Source organism: Passer montanus, unplaced genomic scaffold (genome assembly GCF_014805655.1).
Source record: "Passer montanus isolate IOZ18808 unplaced genomic scaffold, ASM1480565v1 scaffold10, whole genome shotgun sequence".
Classification (NCBI taxonomy): domain Eukaryota; kingdom Metazoa; phylum Chordata; class Aves; order Passeriformes; family Passeridae; genus Passer; species Passer montanus.
Window position 1 is genome coordinate 13,093,851 of NW_024356505.1, and position 19,362 is coordinate 13,113,212.

General features: G+C 41.9%; 1 protein-coding gene across 1 annotated transcript in view; it reads left to right on the forward strand.

Moving 5' to 3' along the window:
- Positions 1–19,362, forward strand: part of CDCA7L (cell division cycle associated 7 like) — a 33,034-nt gene that overhangs the window by 12,587 nt on the left and 1,085 nt on the right. Inside the window, exons 2-9 of the mRNA XM_039703165.1 lie at positions 8,445–8,591; positions 11,876–12,007; positions 12,469–12,801; positions 14,502–14,576; positions 15,693–15,875; positions 17,276–17,407; positions 18,212–18,361; positions 19,012–19,148. Coding sequence (XP_039559099.1) covers positions 8,445–8,591; positions 11,876–12,007; positions 12,469–12,801; positions 14,502–14,576; positions 15,693–15,875; positions 17,276–17,407; positions 18,212–18,361; positions 19,012–19,148 — 1,289 coding nt within the window. The remainder of the gene's footprint in view (positions 1–8,444; positions 8,592–11,875; positions 12,008–12,468; positions 12,802–14,501; positions 14,577–15,692; positions 15,876–17,275; positions 17,408–18,211; positions 18,362–19,011; positions 19,149–19,362) is intronic.

The following is a 19,362-nucleotide window of genomic DNA, read 5'->3' on the forward strand; positions in this document are numbered from 1 at the left end:
ATACTGAGATCCCCCAGTTCTGACATAGTCATCACTCTCCTGTTTTCTCAAATCCCATGAGGATGGCAAAGACACACTTTTATTTTACAGTAGTGCAAACTCTGAGGTATTTCAGTGCTGACCCAAAAGAGCTCTTTCCCACTAAGCCACTTAGAGAGTCCGTCCTTTTGAGATGGATGATGAACAGCTGGCAATAGCCCCATCGGAGAACGTATGAGGGTGCTATGCTGGCAAGATAAAGCTGCTCAGCAAGGCCTTCAAGGGAGAAATACTCAGATGCAAGGATGGGAAAAAGGAAGAGAAATTTATAAAATGCGCTCTAATTAGGGCAGTTAACATAATTGCAATCGTATTGGAAAGTGTACCCTTCTATTATCAAAGCTGCATCAGGAAAACACTATCTCAACAGCTTTCTGCTGAACCTGCTTCACATTACATTGGCCAAGGCAATATTCACAGTGTCAGTGGGACAGACTTCTACCTCACCCAATGAGACAACTTTGGGAGCACCTCTCTGCTCAAAGGATAGCTTTTCTCACTGAATTACTGGGCAATCATAACACAAAGTACCTAATCCAGTAAGAATCCCCTTGATTAAAAAGGGACACGTAAAACGTTGTTAAATTTTTAATAAAAATTAAACCTCTTAATTGAGGAATACAGGTTGTTCGGAGGAAACTAGAAAAAATATTTTGCTTGGCTTTGTGTTCATCTTTCATTCTACTAGCTGCACAGTGGAAAATATTAAATGGGAACTTGTGTGGAGGAAAAGTTGCTTTGAAATTTGATATATTCCTTTTTTTTCAATTATATTTCCCTGATCAGATTTACTTTCCAGCATTTGTGATATTTTGAAATTTGAACTATTGACTTGCTGTTTTAAGGAACCAGTTCTGCTTCCCATCCCTTTCACAGTGAAGTTAAAGGCTCTTGACTTGGGAAGCTGGGGAATGCATTTAAAGTCCGCCTGTACTTGGCACTGGTGAGGTCACATCTCTAGTCCTGTCTTCAGTTTTGGGCTCCTCGCTACAGAAAGACATTGAGGAGCTGGAGAGTGTCCAGAGAAGGGTGGTTGAGTTGGTGAAGGGTCTGGTGAAGGATCTGGAGCACAAGTCTGATGAGGAGAGGCTGAGGGAGGTGGTGTTGTTTATCCCAGAGGAAAGAGGGCTCAGGGGACACCTTATTCTCTACAACTGCCTGAAAGGAAGGTGTAAGGAGATAGGGGTTAGTCTCTTCTCACAAAGAACAAGTGATACGACAAGAGGAAATGGCCTGAGATTTTGCCAGGGAAGGTTTCCTCACTTAAAGGGTGGTCAGGCATTGGAACAGGCTACCCAGAGAAGTGGTGGAATCGCCATCCCTCAAACTGCTTAGAAATCATATGGATGTGGTGCCTGGGGCCATGGCTTAGTGGTGAACGTGCAGTGCTGAACTAATGACTGGACTTTACGATTTTGATTCGAAAGTGGCATCATTCCCCCCATTTTCCCCCCAGAGGTTTTCAAGAGGCTTACACTTCCCGCCTGTATTGCATAAATAAACATTTTAAGTTACTTGGAGGATGAAAGCCAATTTCCTTCCAAAGCCTGCCCCTTTCAGACGAACAGCTGCCGCCCAGCGAAAAGCGTGCAGGAAAGAGCGGGCGATGCTGGGTGCCCAGGGGATCGGCAGCAGCATCCCAGCAGTACCGGCCCACCCCGAGGCAGGCCACGCGGGGTGCCCCATCCCTCCACCCGCCTTCCCGCCGCTGCCGGGCGGCTCCACCCCGCCACCGCCCCGCGCCCCTCCTCCCTGCTCCTTCCTCCTCCTCCCCATCCCGCGGCAGCGCGGGCGGCCATGGTGCGGCGCGCGCACCGCCCCCGCCGCAGCGCGCTGCCCGGGACACCGGGCGGCCCGCGCTGCCGCCGGCAGCCATCCACGTGGCGCGGCGGCTCCGCGGTTGTGGGAGGCGGGAAAGCGGGTGGAAGCCGCCCTCGGGGCGGCCCTGAGGCACTTAGCGCGGCGTGGGGCAGCTGCAGCTGTCTGGGACTTGTATTGGCTCTAATAAAGTCTGGAGCGGATCATTGACAATTAATTAGTTGTGAGCCTGGGATACCACTTTAGAAATAGCTAATACATTTATTTATTTTTAATTCTGGCCGCTTCCTTTTTTTTCTTTTTCCTTTTTTTTTTTTTTTCCTTTTGAAACTCCACGATGCCAACGCTGGCACATACTTGAGTCGCCTGAGAGGCATGCTTCCGTCGGCTGTGGTCTGGTCCAAGCCTGGTGCCGCATGCTTGGGTGCATCAGGCTGGTGGTGTGGTTCAGATCTCGGGAGGTGATATTGCTACAGAATCATAGAGTACTTTGGGTTGGAAGGGACCTCATCTAGTCAACCTCCTTGAAGGAGTGTTGCCATCTTAAACTAAATCAGATTGCTCAGAGCCCCATCCAGCCTGACCTTGAATGTTTTCAGGGGTGGAGCGTCTACCAGCTCTCTTAGACAACCTGTTCCAGTGTTTTACCATTCTCCTTATATGTAGTGTAAATTGACTTTTTTAAGTCATGGTAGTCTTCCCAGGTGGTGGAAAGGAGCAAGGAGAAGTTCAGCATCTCATTCAACTCTTGATGATGGAAAGTTAGAGCTTTACAGGGGTTTTTATTTATTTATTAGAACCTCTGTCCTCGCAAAGACCTTCCACCTCTGTATGACCTCACCTCTGTATGACCTCCCAGGTTTTTATTTATTTATTAGAACCTCTGTCCTCGCAAAGACCTTCCACCTGTGTGTGACCTCAGGCCCTCCACTGGCAGTGTGAAGAAAAGAGTACTATAAAACAGTTCGGGATAACCTTGTTTGACTATGGACACAAATGGCACTCGATTCTCACCTCTGGTTCTGTAACACAAGACTCTTACTGTCTCCTAGTTCCCTTTCTGGTACACAGCTAAACACATGTTTCTTTCAAGGCTCAGCAAAGGGCAGAAGACAGTGTCTGTTCTTGGTGCTTTCCTGTTTCTCATGGGAGTTTATTTTTGTCTGAGTACAACCTTCTGCTGGCTCTGCCTTGTGTTTGTGATACATTGGTGAGCAGTGAGTTCAGTCCTGGCTGGGCCAGAAGGATGTGGTAGTGAAGGTCTCTTTGCCTCTGAAGTCATGGACCGTCACTGCTGACGGGCAGATTGGCTTGTGAGTACATGCCCCCATTTGAAAACAGTTGCTGAAGACGTCGGCAACTGTTTTGAATCGCAAGACCTGCAGTTCCATTTCCTGTCCCAGGGTGTGATTTACCAGGTCCTGGCACAGCAGTTTCAGTACACAGAGCTTGTTAAAGGGACACTGGCTGTGACTGTTTGCACCCACAAGGCCTGAACTCAAGTCCTAGACTTGAGCAGTCCAGGCACAAAGTGAGTGTGCATCACAGTATTGTACAAAATTGTTTTCCTTCGAATACCAGGGCCTGGACAGTAATTAGGCATCACCATGGGATGCTCTTGAATTATGCAGAGTTAATTCAGAAATAGTTGTTACAACTGTTAGGATTGGCAAGAGATTAGATGGTACAAAGTAAGAAATAGTAGCAGTTGATAGTGTTTGGTTTGTGTTCATATGCTGGCACGCTGATACTCACAGTACTACCAGCATTTTTGAAGAGTAGGAAGGTACTGCCTATGGAAGATGACATTTAAAATTATTTGCCATGTGATTATGACACTTGGGCATTCCTTATTTTAGGATAAAGTAGCTTTATGGACATTAGCTTATTATCAGTCCAAATAAGGCAATATAGAAACCATATTTGCTGTTCTGAAAACAGCAGAATTTACCAAAATTTCATGGAGCAATAGGTTTACGGGTGTGAAAATTGCCAGAGCCTTTTGAGGGAGCACCCTCAAAGTCCCAGGAGTTGTTGCTGAGACGGATTAAAGGCTTAGGCATAATCCATCTTTACTTTAGAATCGAATTATTCCTGCAAAGATCATAAAAGTGGGTGATGACTGCTCGTTCTATCAGTTCCTTCTTCTTTCAGAGCACTCAAGTGCCTTTTCATCTCCTGCCACTTCTGGCAGGAATACACTTCACTATCCAGGGGATTTCAGCTTCTTGTGCTTTAATGATGTTGAGAAATTCTAGAGGTCATCTGGGATCTTCCTTGCCTTCCTAGATTTTGTTGATGCCCATGAGTCTTGGGCTGATTGTGTGGTTGACAGTCTTTTTGACTGTGTAATTACACCAGTCTGTGTAATTCTTTAGCACTGCTGTTTGGGGCTTTGTATCTATGCTTTCCATGTCTTTCACACATTTGTATGATGCTTAAAATTAAGCTTTTAGAGTGCTGTTCACCTTTGTGACTCCAGTGGGAAAACCAGGATCTAGACTTCTAACTAGTTCTTGTTTATTGGTCTGGCACCTGTTGACATTCTGGCTGGGCCCTTCTGTTCTTGTGGCACTGCCCACAATTGTCAGCCTTGGAGTGCTTTCCTGTTCGGTTGTTCCTTTGAGGTACGAGCCAAATGCAGTGCCCTTGGGTGATGTGCCTTAGGCTGGCTTCTGGACTGAGCCTGGGACAAGCCAAGAGGCTTTCCAGCGTGTGCTGAAGGTGTGACTTTGCACAGGTTTGGTTTGTGTGAGTATCTGTTTGGGATAAAACTTTGGTTATTTCAGTCTGACTGAGTTTGAACGTGACTGAACTTGTCTGTCCTCTGCTTTGAGTAGGAATACCCATATATTGTGCTAAATTGAATTAAGGGAACACAGCCTAATTGATTTTTTCCCCATCATAGTAGCAAAAATAGAGAACTACACCTAAGTCCTGTTTCTCATGCTGTAGGTTCTCCTGATACATCACTGTTGGAGAAGAATGTGCTTGTGTGACAATTGGCAGGGAAAGAGTTATATGTAAATAACTCTTGAAATTAAACATGGTAGTAAGTGGTGTAGAAATAACTTGCTTCCCACCAAATCCACAGGTTTGCATGCAGGCAGGTGTTCTCTCCTCACAGCCTACAGGGCAAGTTGTCAGGAAAAAAAGTTGCTTTTTCAGTTGAAACATGAAAATTCTTCCTGTTGATGCCAATAGCAAAACAGCTCACCTTGGGCTTTTTTTTTCTTGACTAACAAGGCAGAATTCATGGGCATAGTGCTTTGAAAAATGTTCTTGTGACTGCTGGGGACCTTAGATTCTTTACTTTTCAATAGTTGATGTGACTGAAAGAGTTTTGACCATCCTACCAGCCTCTGTCACCCTCTGCCCTTGGTGACAGACATGCCAGCCTCCACAGGCACATGTGAGCTACTCACCCTGGTTCTGTGGGAATAGGATCTCCATGCAGCCCAACGCATCCAAGTATGCTCCTCGGTGTACTGGTGGTATTTTGTCTAATTTAGAGAAGGAAAACCTGAGAGATGTGGATGTCTTGAACTTTGGATTACTTCTTCAAAAACATAGGATATGTTATTATGGCAGTTTTTGGATTGTGTTCCATCTCTAGTGATGAAGGTTTGCTGATGCTTTTGAATAGTACCTTGTAGGGATTTTAAACAACTAAGTGTGTTTTATGTGCAAAATAAATTAGTTCAATAGATATAAAACTTCCTAACAAATAACACTGACTTTTTCAGCAGCTGTGAATTATTTCCAGCTTTTACTAGACTTTTGGTATTTAGACTTTTTAAGAGGTATATTTAAAAGACAGTATTTCTCACACCTGCAGCATTTCAGCAGTCCATTGTGGTCTATTCATGATGAAATATTTTCCCTGAGCAAGCTTGCAGTGTTCATCACATCTCTGCCTTCCTGACTTTTTTAGGGGTTTAGTGGCAAAAGTTCCTCTCCTGTAGTGCCTGTGTTTTGAATAGATCAACATTTGATCAACATTGTGACATTTCTGTTTAGACAAATATGTATTTTCTTTCTTGGTGTATAATAATTTGTTGACAAGAATGGAAATCCTAGGCTCTGATGCTGATTGTAAATCAGTTTCAAAATGTATTTTAACTGAAAGTTGAAGATGGAAATGTCTGTGGCTTCCAGGACTACCCAATAAATGACAGTGAATGAACCCATCACAGCGGCGATGTTTGCTGCAATCTTGTCTTTTATGTTAGTGGACTTTTCTTGGAAATAAATTTGGCTTACAATTTCAGGTGCAGAAATAGTGTTGCTAATCAAGATTCACCATGAGGCTTCCCTTTCTAAACTTCTGGAGTATGTCCACCTTGTACCTGTCAGTTGTCTGTTATTAACATGAGCCCTTCTGGTAAAATGGGGACTCATCATTGACCAAATTGAGATTTTTTTTGTAATCAGGCTATGGGGAGCAAGTCACAAACTAAAAATCCTTGGAGCTCTACAGTAAGTTACTTAAATCAGTACCAGTACTGTAGAATTTGGGAATGCAAAAAAAATTAAGTCTCCTACTGGGAAGGAATTTTTTTCTTGTTGTTCAAAATCAGTAATTACAGCCTCATAATGACTCCTCTGGTGCAGGTGCCGAAGCAATGCATGAAGAAGAAGAAATCAGGCATACAGTAATCACAGCAGTGGCTAACTCAGCTGTACGTTAGCACAAGAACTAATGCAGTGGCTCCTGGAAGCAGTTTATTCATAGCAGTGAGACTCTCAGCTCCTTGTATATGTTTCAATTGAAATGCACAATCCCTCATTTTTAGCACTGCTCTGTACTGAGTGTATTCCCTCACAGCAACAGATGTGGATTATGGATGTTCACTGTAGGAGGTGGGAGTAAGGGACTATCCAAAGGGGTTTGGACATGGACAGCATGACTTCAGCAACTCAACTGTACTTTGGATCTCAGGCCATTATAGGCCTGAGGGTCAGTTTTTCAGAGGTGAATTCTACTCTTGCTCCAGCAACATTTTAAGCTGGTTTTGTATCAGCCTACATCAGCTTTATAGGATCAGAACAAGAATAAAATTAGGCTCATGTTCACCCTTTACTGTAGCTTATTTCAGAGAGTGATGCTTTGGTGAAGGTACTGCTTGCTATTTTAATGGAAGTGGAACTTTTGCATCTACATTACTTTTGGAGAATGAGCCTCCTTTGTATCACTTGCCTTGCCACAAATAAACTTAGAAAAAAAAAATCATCATTATATATGCCCTGTATGAGCAACCTTGGTTTTCCGTGACAGTGGAAAAGGGCAGTCTGCTCTTGGTTCTGAACCTCATCTCTGAGATGTACTGGTGAATGTTCAGGGCAGGAAAACAGCACTTTGAGATGAGGAATTGGCCTCTGACCAGGCAGTCATTGATCTCATGTTCCTGAGAGTTAATGAGAGTGTGGCTTCAGCAAACAGCAGAGAGGCTTGTTTCAAGTTAGAGTGGTGTGTGTGAGGTGTGTGTGGGGTCCAGGGGAAGTAGGGGACGAGTGTCTGGATGCTGGAGAGGAATGCAGACACTGGTCTCCCAGAGCATTTGTGTGACTAGCCCAATGGTTTTGCAGATGATACTTGGATGTTGAAAATGTGTTCTGAAACTTGGCAAAATGCCGTCTTCCTTGCTTTTTAAGGCTTGATCTGTTCATCCCATCCTTACACCCACCCAATCCTAAAGCAGCCCACATGGGAACTGTCTGAAGGCTTTCTTACTATCCTGGCACATGCAGAGCCTTATCCAAAGTGTTTGCTGTGAACTGTCTGAAGGCTTTCTTACTATCCTGGCACATGCAGAGCCTTATCCAGAGGTGTATGGCCCAGTGGAATGGTTGGAGGTGGTGTTACAAGTCTCCTAGGCTGGGACTGGACTTCTTGAACTCTGAAGCTGTGACCTTGGTCACCTCAGGAAAGCTGCTGCCTGCCCTTGGCTGTGCTTCCCCCTCTCCTGGTGGGCCACATACTGGGCTTCTAGCAAAGGAGAAATGTTCTTGGTTAGCACATTTTCACTCTCTTAGTGTCACAGGAGAAGCTCTGTGACAGTACTGACCAAGGAGAAGGAGTTTCATTGGTTTTGTTTTTGGAGTTAGCTAAGTATCTGCTAAAATCCATAATGGTACTGTGGGATCTAAAGGTCAGGTTTCTTTGTACTTTAGCTTGTGTCATGTTTGAAGTTGTGTTCCTCACCTCTGAGCAGTCTTTGCTCTGGAAGAGCAGGAGGGGTGGTGGGTTTCCCCATGGGTAAGGGTGCCCTGAGCTCCTGCTTGAAAAGATGAGGCATGCATGTATTTTTTTATGTCTCTGAAGTACTTTGCTGTGGAGGTGAACACCCTGTGTGTTGCATCCCCTCCCTTATCCCAGATCCCGAGTTTGTATTCAGGGATTTAAACAGTCTATACAGAATTTTCCTGGAGTTTAGCTAAATAAGGTACAATTTACACATAGCATATTTTGTGCTACAGACCTGTGCTTGCATAGTAATATAAAAATAAATTTTATGGTTGTGAATTTGAGTTTTCCTGTTAAGTTGGTGTGTGTGACTCGTATTTTCTGCTTTGTTTTGAATCAGAAACAGGTACCCAAGGATGTGGCCAACATTTTTAATACCCCCAGTGACAGTGAAGATTTTCCAGGATTCCAAGATGATGCTTCCAAACAGAGCTTCTTGTCAGAGGACAAGTGTGCCAGTTTGGATTCTGTGGAGACTGGAAAAGAGGTAGGAACAGTTTTCCATAGTCCAGTCATGCTCTTGGGATGCAGTAATACTCTGAGCCTGTGTCAAAACTTTGTGAATTATAACTCTCACCTTAACCTGTAATTTGCAGTGCCCATATTCAACTTAAATGTAAACAAACTTAGTATTTAGGGTTTAGTGGTTGCTTTTGAAAACTCCTTCATAATATAAAAAAGAAAATGTGTTTCATTGGGAGATGAGTTTAAGTGAAATAGGTAAGTTTGAGAATTGCTTAATTTGCTTATTCTGTTAAGAATAAGAATTGCTTAATTTGCTTATTCTGTTAAGAATAAGCAAACAGGAAAAAGGGAATTACCATCCTGGAAAGATATTGCAGGATATGTAAGTGAAAATACATGATAGTGGATGGGCATTTGTGAGTATGTAGGCTTCAAAGTATTTCTTCCAGAAATATCTCCACGCTGTCTTTGCATTAAAATTGTGCTTTAATAGTGGTAATCCAGAGAAAGCATCAGCTCCTGCTGCAGTAATACAATCTGCTGGTTCTTTGCTCTCTTGATGAAGTGGCTTGGATCAGCACAATGATTTGATATTTTTTCTTCTCTGATAGCTGGAGATACCAGCTGAATTCACAAGAAAAGAATAGAACGGGTGTGCTGTCTTGGGTGGTGAAAAAATTAGTTTTTAGTCCTTTGGAAAACTATAATTATGTGCTTGATAGCCATGGGCTAATGTGTTATAAGATATACCTTTGTCATTTGTGCTCTTGCAAAGGTCCCTCTGTTTCATTAATGAGATAGCTGAATTTTTTTTCCTTTTATTTTCCTAGTCCATCAGGTCAGCACCTGGTCAAGAGGTGCTGATGACAAGGAGGATGATTAGTGTTAGCCAAAGAAAGACACAGAATAAGGCTTGTTACAAGTGTGTTCTGTTTCTCAGCCTTTATAGGCAAGTGACCCCAGGAGCGTGCAGAAGCCTTTTGAGGGTAGAGCCACAGTCTGTGCTGGGGAGAAGGACAGTGTCTAAGATGTAATTAAATGAACTGGTCTCTAAGTTGGTTTGTAATCTAGTTGCTAGACAGCAGTACTGGCAACTTCAGAAAACCAGGAGGTAGCTTGCTCTTGCATTTGTGTTTTTTTGGGGAGCATCAAGAAGGGTCAGTGGGGAGAGGTATTGGTGGTGGAGGGGAAGCCTTGTGTGGGAGCTTCTGCTTCTGCCTACTTGGGGGCTGCAGACACCTGACTGTACTTTTCCTTCCCTTGATTTCCCAACTTGTGACATAGAGTTTATGGTAATGATCTCTTCTGCAAAGCATTTTAAAATCCTCTGATGAAAAATGCTGTGGAAGAGATAGGTAGGTAGTTTAACATGCATTGCTGAGAATGCTAGTGAGGCTTTTTCCAAATTTACAGCTGGCACTGCAACCTTCCTTATTATTCTTGTGTTTCCCTTGGGATGAGAATTATTTTAAATCTTGATCAGTATTGAATTTAATTTCTTTACCACTAAATGGTACAATAAAAATACCCTGAGTTCCATCCAACTGCAGCATAATCTGCAGTCCTTGCACATCTGGGCCCTGCATCAGTGAGCATCATCCTGTGTTCATGATGGCAAACACCACTATGGTAGCAAAAGGCCATTGGTACTTGTGCAGGAAACAAAAGGGTTTTCGTGCAAAGGGGAAAATGATGGGAAGTTCAGAAAAATTCAGCAGTACTTGAGAAAGAATGCAAGGTAGCTGCCCTGCTGGGGTGGCAAATGAGCTATTTGTGCATCAGGTCTTCCCATGGATGCTGAGGTGCAAATGAGTTAGCAAGTAGTGATCTCTGTGTGCCTGCTTTTCCTCAGGGCTTTCTGCAGTCCTGCTCTGATAATCTCTGCGCTTCTCCCGAGTTCCCACAATTTCTCCCACAATAGGTATCCCTGGTGTGTATTTTACCAGGTGTAGACTGTTCTTCATAGATGAACAGCATAGCTGTAGGTGTGTTATTTTTAGCTAACAAACAGCATATTTCCCCCATCAACCTTCATTGTGGAATTTCATAAAAACACAGAATACATAAAAACTTCAGTTTCCTCCAAGAAATGCAATTTAACTTTAAAGTAACTTCCCTATTGTGTTTGTTCCTTTCTCAAGCAGCTGCACTGCAGCTATCAACAAAAGAATAAAGTAATTTTCCTTAGAGAAAACTCATTACAATTACCCATAATAATTTGTAGATGTTTAAGTGTAAAGAAACAGCATATGTAGTGGCTCTCCCCTCCCATTCCCCTCTAAGTTTTTCCACTCGCCTATTGTATCTTTTTTCAACAGATATTATTTTAAAATAAATAAATGGGTAATTAAAGTCAGGGAAGGGAGAGAATTGAAAGGAAGAATAAAGATATTTAGCAAATGCATTGTATTAAAGGTAATTTTTGTTTCTTGTGTGGGAGGAAGAAGTAACAGAGGAAAATTGGGGAAACAAACTTACATGTTGCTGACTTTCAAGAGGAAGGTATGATATGAACATGGATTCATACTTGCTCCTACCAGGAGCAAGTCTCTCAAGAGATTAGCAGGAAAAGGTTGATTAAATGGTTTTCTACTAGTTCTTGTTGGAAGTATGGAAGTATTTCTATTTAGTAAAAGCCTTGTGTTTAATTGGGATGTAATGTACATATCCTGAAGAGTGTTTTAATGAGATGTTTTTACTTCCTAGTCTATAGGCTGAAATTGAGGAGCTGCCTACCCTAGACCACATGTGATTGATAAATTGCACCAAAAAACCAGCAAGTTGAGAAGTTGAAAGGTGGAGGGATATTAGTCAGGCTGTTCAAAGCTCTGATCATTTATGTTGGTATCAGTCAGTTCAGTGACGGTGTAACAGCATAAGAAGCAGACCTCATCTCTCATTTGTATTTTCTTCTATTCAAGGCTTGTTGAAGAAAATACATAAAACAGAAGAAAATACATAAAACAACATGATGATTTACATACAAGAAAACTGATAGTTTATTTTTATTGGGTTGTAATGAAGAAGGAAGAAGTGAAGGAGAAAATTTCCCCCACAAGAAATAGCTCTGTTAAAGCCCTGTCCTCAAAATGAAGAAAAAAAATCTTGCAAAGTTAAAACAACTCAATATTGAAACTGAATGTTGTCTTCTTGTTGTTTGTTTCTTTTGACAGGCTTTGCCTGCAAAGTGCTTTCACAGTATGCTGTGTAGTTGGCATGTCTTAACCCTCCAAACCTGTTTGTTGTGGCTGTGTGAATGCTCTATATCTGAGTGTCTCTCACAGCTACTGAGTGGTGCTTTTGCAGGGGCTCCGGTTTCAGTCCAGATACCTCACCAAAGAGCTGCTGGGGATTTTCACTGAGGACACTGACTCTGAAACTGAAGTGTTTGAGGGCTTCGCTTCAAACGAGGTGCATGTGAACAAGAAAGAAGTTCTGGTAAAGGCAGTCACACCTACATGTGAATGTATATGTTGACTTCTTTTTCTGTCTCTTCTGTGTAAACTTAATGTTCATGTAGGAATTTTTCTATGATGCTCTTTTTTCATGCTGAATTAAAATGTGTGGTCCTAAAGAATGCTTTATTTAATATAGCATCACATATTAGAAATGAGAACTACTTCCACTGCTTGTAGATTGTACTGGGCAAGATTGTTCCTCTGGAGGCAGCCATGTCTGTATCCCAGACAATACTAATATGTAGATGTTTTGTTGATCTCTGCACAGGCAGAAACTGCATACTGTGAACTTGTAAAAAGATGTTAATTTAGGTGAATTTATGGTGGTGCCTTTGGGTGGAAAGACTGCTGTTTAGAACTAGTGATTTAAAAATTAACTCTCTTGAATTAACAAGATGTATCAGAACCAGTAATGTAACACGGGATTTTTCTTACCTCTAGGTGGTGGAGTCAGACTTGAGTGACGAAGAACATGATAATTTGTTGGGTAATGAGAAAGAAGAGGAGGAAGAGATGAAGAAGGTTTCCCCCAAGAGAAGAAGCTTTGGCCTTCGTGTTGCTTTACAGTTTCCCACCAGGAAGTCATCTGAGAAAAAAGAACAGGCTTTGTCTGATTTACCTGTAAAGGACTGTGAATCCCTCACACCTCTCAAGCAGTCGGACAAAGTAGAGGGCTCTGCTTCAGAGTCTGAAGAAGACATTAAAGAAATAGAGGAGGAAAGTTCCAATGCATTGCTTAAGAGAGCCATAAATATTAAAGAAAATAAAGCCATGGTAAGACTTAAGAGCAGTGTTTTGTTCTCTGACATTTACATCCAATTACTTTAGCATACTTGAAGTTTAGGGTCCCTGCTGGTGCTGTGATGGAACTTTGGGAAAATCTTATGGTGAATTTTTCTACCTGGGAAAACTCTAGAGGACCCTCAGCATTCAGACATTTAACCCTAAAATAACCTCAAGTAGGGACTAGCCTGGTCAAGTTTAAAACCAGAGTAGAACTAAGAATTTTTAATGTGGATATGAACAAAGTTATAAATGACCAAGTTTTGCAGCCTTCAGAACATGTCAGAAAACCAGCTGGTCATTTTAGGTGGTTTATGGTGTTGTTTGCACAATAGTGTTTCTACTTTTTGTTTGTGTGTGACAGATCTCCTGCAGTTACTGATTAAAAAGCCAGCAAAAAACTGCTGAGGATGATAAGTGTAATTTTTCAGCTGTGTGGGATGTGATTTTTACAGTATTGCTTTACTGTATGACTGCTGAACACGTGTGTATGTGTGTGTAGGTGTGGAAAAGAGCAACTGATCATTTACTAATGTTTTTTTCTCTATTATCCAACATGCCACCAGCTCTCTTTAATTATCATGCTGCTATGTAATCCAAACTGATGTTCAGTGATTAGTAGCTCCTTCAGTTTTACTGTGTTTCAGGGAAAGTTGCAGCTTCCAAGCAGTCTTGGAGCTCAAGCAGTACCTATTGGTGTGGGCCTGCAGCTCCTGTGTAAAAACTTGCTTCAGCTTTGTACCTGTACTTCTAACCTGTCATGTGTTGCCTCTGCTGTTGTGTTGGTCTTGCTGCTCCTTGGTCCTTCTCCCCTTCCACTCTTCCTTGCAGTTCAACCACTGTGAAATTCACTGGCATCCTAGGAGCAGTACTGTACTTAATAAATGCCACACTGAAGTATTTACTGAGAAATACACTATTCAGCTTTTAATCTCTTGATGGCTGTGGCAATCTCAGAGAGCTAGCAGCTTGGCTCATCCCCACTCTACCAGTGGCTTTTCAGAAGTTAGCTTCATTCTGGAATTCCAGAACAGGTCAGTGCTTTTTTTGTACCTATCAGCCACTGCTTCTGTGGAAATGTACTTCCAAGAAATACATCTTGTGCATGGTGCAAGAAATAATCATCCTGCTGAAGTACTTCTGATACTGTACATGATCAGAACATGCATGCATTGGGGGAACTGCCAGTGGGGCTTAGTTGCTCTCTAGCTTTGTAATGAGTGTGTACCCAGTGTCTGCACTGCTTAAGGGGATGCTGAGCTCTCTGGCAAAGAACACAGATGTATCTGCAGTCAGTAAAAGCTCACTGGGAACATCTTACTGTCTTCTGGCACCCTGTCTTTTTTTCCCTCCCTCCTATCATATGAACTTAATTTCTTGTTATCAATAATTACCGTGTTGTAATGCACTCCTTTGGTGCTGTTTTGACAAGATACTATGTAAATCTGACTAGCTCTAATTCCCAGTAAGAATTAGTGGGAGCTATAAAGTTAGTATCATTGGCAGAGTTTTTGCTCATGGCAGAGTAAATAAACCCCTTTTATGAGCCCCACTTTATTTAAGTGCTTCCATGAAGGTTCCTTGCACATGTTTATCTGTAATTTGAAGTGCATGTGAAGAATGGATGGTAGGTGGTGTTGCTTATTTTTTAAGTTGCAGTGAGTTTTCAACGTGACATCTCTTGATTCCAGCTTGCCCAGCTGCTGGCAGAACTGAATTCCGTACCGGACCTGTTCCCAGTGAAAATGCCATCCTCAACTCCTTCAGTAAGTTCCCAGTACTGGTTGGTGGTGACAGTAATTTTTGTTAGACTTAGATGTTAGACTTAATGTGTTTCATTAGAAACTTCCAGAAAACTTTCTTCTGATTTCCTTTGGGTTTGGTCACTTCATTTGTATAAATTTACTATGGTTTGCAAAGTGCCAGAGATTACATGAGGAAATGGAATTTTATAAGATATTTTATGGAGAAAGACAAAGACCAAGATGAGATGCTACATTTTTGCTCCAGAAATACTGTTTGAGATCTTAGACCAATGTCTGTGTATGTGGGAATAAGGAAGAGTACATGCTTTCCTTTGGGTTTAGATTCTGTTAATTTCCCTCTTGTAGGCTTTTCTTCTAAAATCCATGCTTCCAAGTAGAGCTATGCTTATGAAATTGAACCATTCAACACAAACAGAAATGATACAGTAGTCATTTTTATTGACTTTTCTTAGCTTTAAGCAGAGGAGTGTCAACCCTTCTTTCTCTGTAGAGTAGCATCTTTCCAGTGTATTATAAACTGGAAAGATCTGAGGAAACCTTGAAGGGCCATGTCTTTGGTAGGTGTCCATGCAGGACTTCTGTTTCATCAGTTTAATCACACTAATTTGGAGGTGTGACAGTATGAAGAGTGCCTCCCAAGAGTCTCCAAAATTAGGAATCTTGAACTAAATGAAGCAACTTCTTAATACCTTTTCAGTTTAAAAAAATTAAAAGAAAATTAACAAGAACTCAGCTTGTTCCTCAAACTGTCTATTCCTCAATGTTCATCAGTTGTGTATTCAGATTGTGGGAAAAGCAGAATATTTAGCTACCAAAGAGCAGTGAAAACTAGCTTCCACCACCCTACTGTGCCACATGTTACATTTTGGTATAGTTCTGTGATGTTAATTGGAATGGAATTTGATGTTAAGGTGTAATTTTTAAAAGTAGTAAAAAGGTATAGTGTGTAGGGAGTATATTTGGTAGTGGGGTTTTGCTTAACAAATCAGGAGTAGGAGAACAGTAAATCAATTCATGATAGTACAAGTGTGGTACAGACATTTTCAGGTTGTTTCTAGTGTTTAACACTACAAACATAACTGAAAAGACAGTTACTGGAATTTTCTTCTCTTGTAGAGGCAGAAGAAAACCCCAAGGAGGACATTCTCTGAAGGCCAGATAACACGCCGAATGAACCCAACCAGAACTGCTCGTCCACCAGCAAATTTTGCCTTGGAAAAATTTACTGTGTCAGCTGTCAAACTTGCAGAACACATCTGTAGCTACAGACAACAAAACCTCCTGAAGAGACTCAGTGTGGTATTTGCCAGATTTTGATATCCCCAGTAGTCAGGAACTAGGAAACATTTAAATTGTTGGCCAGCTCTTAGATCAGACATGACATCCTACACAAAGTTATTGAAAATCTTTGGTTGGGATTACCTACAGAAGTTATTTCCAGGCCTTTCTGTTTCATCTTTCACCTGTTAAGTGGGCTCTATTTGTGACCAGTGTTACTCAGGCATAACAAGACAGTTAACTTCTGGTCTGTTATTAATTCTTCATCTGAAAATTACTAGAGCCCATCATGTACAAAACCTCGGAGTGGCAAGGCAGTGGGGTGGTGGAGGTGGCAAAGCAGATCTTCTCTGTTACCATACTTGGGGGGGAAAAAAAGGCAGAAATCCTTCTCTGGAAATAGGAGAATGATGATGTGAGTTATATGGCTGAACTGAGAATGAATTAAGGGAATCTGCACCAGCACACTGTTAATGTACAGGCTAGTAATTGAAAAGTTGCAGATTTTACTCTTTCCTATTTTTAAAAATACGTTTTTTTCCTCCTCTAGCCTATGGTGGTCATTTGTCTTGCTTATATTTTCTGTATAGCCCTTATGGGGAGGACCCTTTAAGTCTGAATCCTTACAGGCTGGATCCCAGTTCTGCTTGTAGGAACAAGTGCTGGACGTAGTTAAAGCATTATAGAGGGAACTTGGCTATTAGAAGAAAAGGAGTAGCACCAAATGAGAACCTGGGCTGGCAAATGACTGTTTTGGACAGAACAGAACTGATCTATAGTGAAGCACAAATGAGGTCTTCAGAGACAGGTATGGGGAAGGCTAAGAATATGATGAGATTTGTTCATGAATAGGGGTCAAAGGGAATGATTATTTAGATGGAAAAAAACATTGCTTAATGGTGAAGTACTTTCTTCCAAATAAGAAAGGGCTGGGAGTGGCAGGACTAACCTAAAACTTCGGTAGTTTTTTTTTTGCAGGACATTAGAGATTGTCATTGGAGAAAGCAACTAGAGAACATACAAGGAGGTTGAAGGATGAAAGCATGGGAAGGCAGATGATCACAGTTCTTGATTTTGAGAGGGAGCAAATGGAGTATGAAGAGTTACAGTGAAGGAGGAGAGGGAATGCAAAGAAAAGTTAGCAGTAAAACATTGTCAAGGATTTATGCAAACAGAAGAAGTAGTGATGGAAAGGAATGAAATAAAATGAATAAAAAGTGTGGTAGAGAAAAGCTTATGGAGGAGAGGGAGAGAAAGAGGCAGGGGTGATTTGGAAACTCTTCCCTGTTGAGGTACATGAGCCTGTAGTTTGCCAGCTGTAGACTGCATGCTCATTGTAAATGAAGGAATTTGTCACCAGGTGTGGTGACAGAGGCTTCATGACATCAGACAAAAGGTATTGAGATGAGTTTGTTTAGCAGAGGGATTGTGGAGCACGCAAAAGAAGGAGATCATTGAAGTACTCGTCTCATCGCCCGGTAGAAGACATAACTGAGGAGGACTTGAACAACATTGCAATCACTGTTAGAGACAAAATCTATGACAAAGTTCTTGTAAGTGGTTGCTGTATTCTTCAGTGTGTCTGTGTGCTTGAAATGAAAAGTCTCTCACTATTTCACTGGTGTTTGCTAAAAGGTGTCCTTTCCTGAGGCTCTGGGGAGTTCAGCTCATCGTTATTATGTCACATCGTTATTGCTTTGAAAGCTTTGCCATACTTCTCTGGGCTTGGCTGTGGTGGTTGATACTCCCCACTGGCTTTTTGCCCCTGAAAAGTGTTTTTGTGCCACAGAGCTGTTAAGTCAAGTTTGCTGTAGCTATTACTTGCCACTTGTAAGAGTTGGCATCCTTTTTCTCTCTCTCACTAATAAAAATGTTGTGTTGTACCATTAAATAACAGTGATCCCTGCTGTTCTTTGTACCTCTGGAAATGACATTTCTGTACAGGTTGAGTAGTGTCCAGTGTTTTTAATGGAGCTCCTCCTTCCTTGCTTTCACTGGATTTGGTTATTATTGATTATCATAAAGATCATCTTACCATGTATGTCATGCTTCATAGTATTGGCAGGGATGAGTCACAAGATCATTTTCTCAGTAGTTTTAGGTTTTTCCTGGAGAGAAGTAAGGACCAGAGCTATGATTATGAGGTTCATGTAATTTGAGACTTCCATTTGAAACTTGGCACCGTCTCTGTAAAATTCCTAGCATTGTTGTATTATTTATCATGGTAATGGAACTCACTCTTCATTGTTTAATTTGACTTTGGTTTGAATTTGTGCTTATTATTATTAGGAAAGCTCATCAATGGGTATTTAAGATGTCCTTCATACAAATGTTTTTCTCTTCCATTCCACCTTTAGGGTAGTACTTGCCACCAATGTCGACAGAAGACAACTGATACAAAGACAATCTGTCGCAAGCAGGGCTGTGGAGGAGTCAGGGGGCAGTTCTGTGGCCCCTGTCTTCGAAATCGATACGGTGAAGATGTGAAGTCAGCTCTGCTTGATCCAGTAAGTGTCATTCTTGAACCTGGAATGAAAGTAGTGAATAGAGTTTTCTTAGTAATCCATGATGCTAAGAATATGCTCCTGGTAACGGTGTTCAAACTTTTTTGCCAAGAGCAGATCTGTAGTACTAACTGATGGCTCTGATGTGCTAGCCCAGTGTGGCAGTGGCTGCTCTGTTAGCACCTGTGCTTTATGTGCAGTTGCTGGGCAGCTTGGAGGTGCTTAACTTCATGTACCAGCTAGTTAATTCAGTCCCAGGAATTGTCCTGTACCAGCAGGCAGAGAGAGGCAAGGAACTTGTCATAGTGGGTACCCATCTCTTTGTAGGGAGTTGTCTACAGTCAGCCTAACATGGAATGAATGTTAGGCATTATAGATTACTTCAGTCTATTTGAAAATCAATACTGAGCACATCAGAGAACCTGAGGCTTCAGACTAAGAAGTATTCAAGCACTTAATAATTTTTCTAATCCTGCAGAATTTGGAAAATGTTAATAAGGTTGGCTGGCTGGCTGATAGAGGCTTGTAAAACCTTGCCCTGAACAATCACATGGTGGGGAAGCCATACTCACATTTCTCTGAGCAACAGGAAGGCCAGTATAACATTTTTCATGTCTTGCTTTTCCCCTTCTCCCACGTTCACACCCCTGCAGGCCTGGATCTGTCCTCCGTGTCGCGGGGTGTGCAACTGCAGCTACTGCCGCCGGCGGGACGGGCGCTGTGCCACCGGCATGCTCATCCACCTGGCCAAGTTCTACGGCTACAGCAACGCCAAGGAGTACCTGGAAAGGTGAGAGCTCTGCCCTCTGGTCATTCCTTTTTAAACTGTTACAGCCCTTTAATAAATAACATTTGACTTCTTGTGCCCTGAGGCAAATCCTGCACCTATGCAAAAGAAGTTTCTTGGATTTCAGATTTTTTTCCTTGGCTGAAATCAGTTTATTTGAAGAGAGGTATATTGTCTGTGTAAACAACTAATTCGATTAAAAAATGGGAAGACTTCT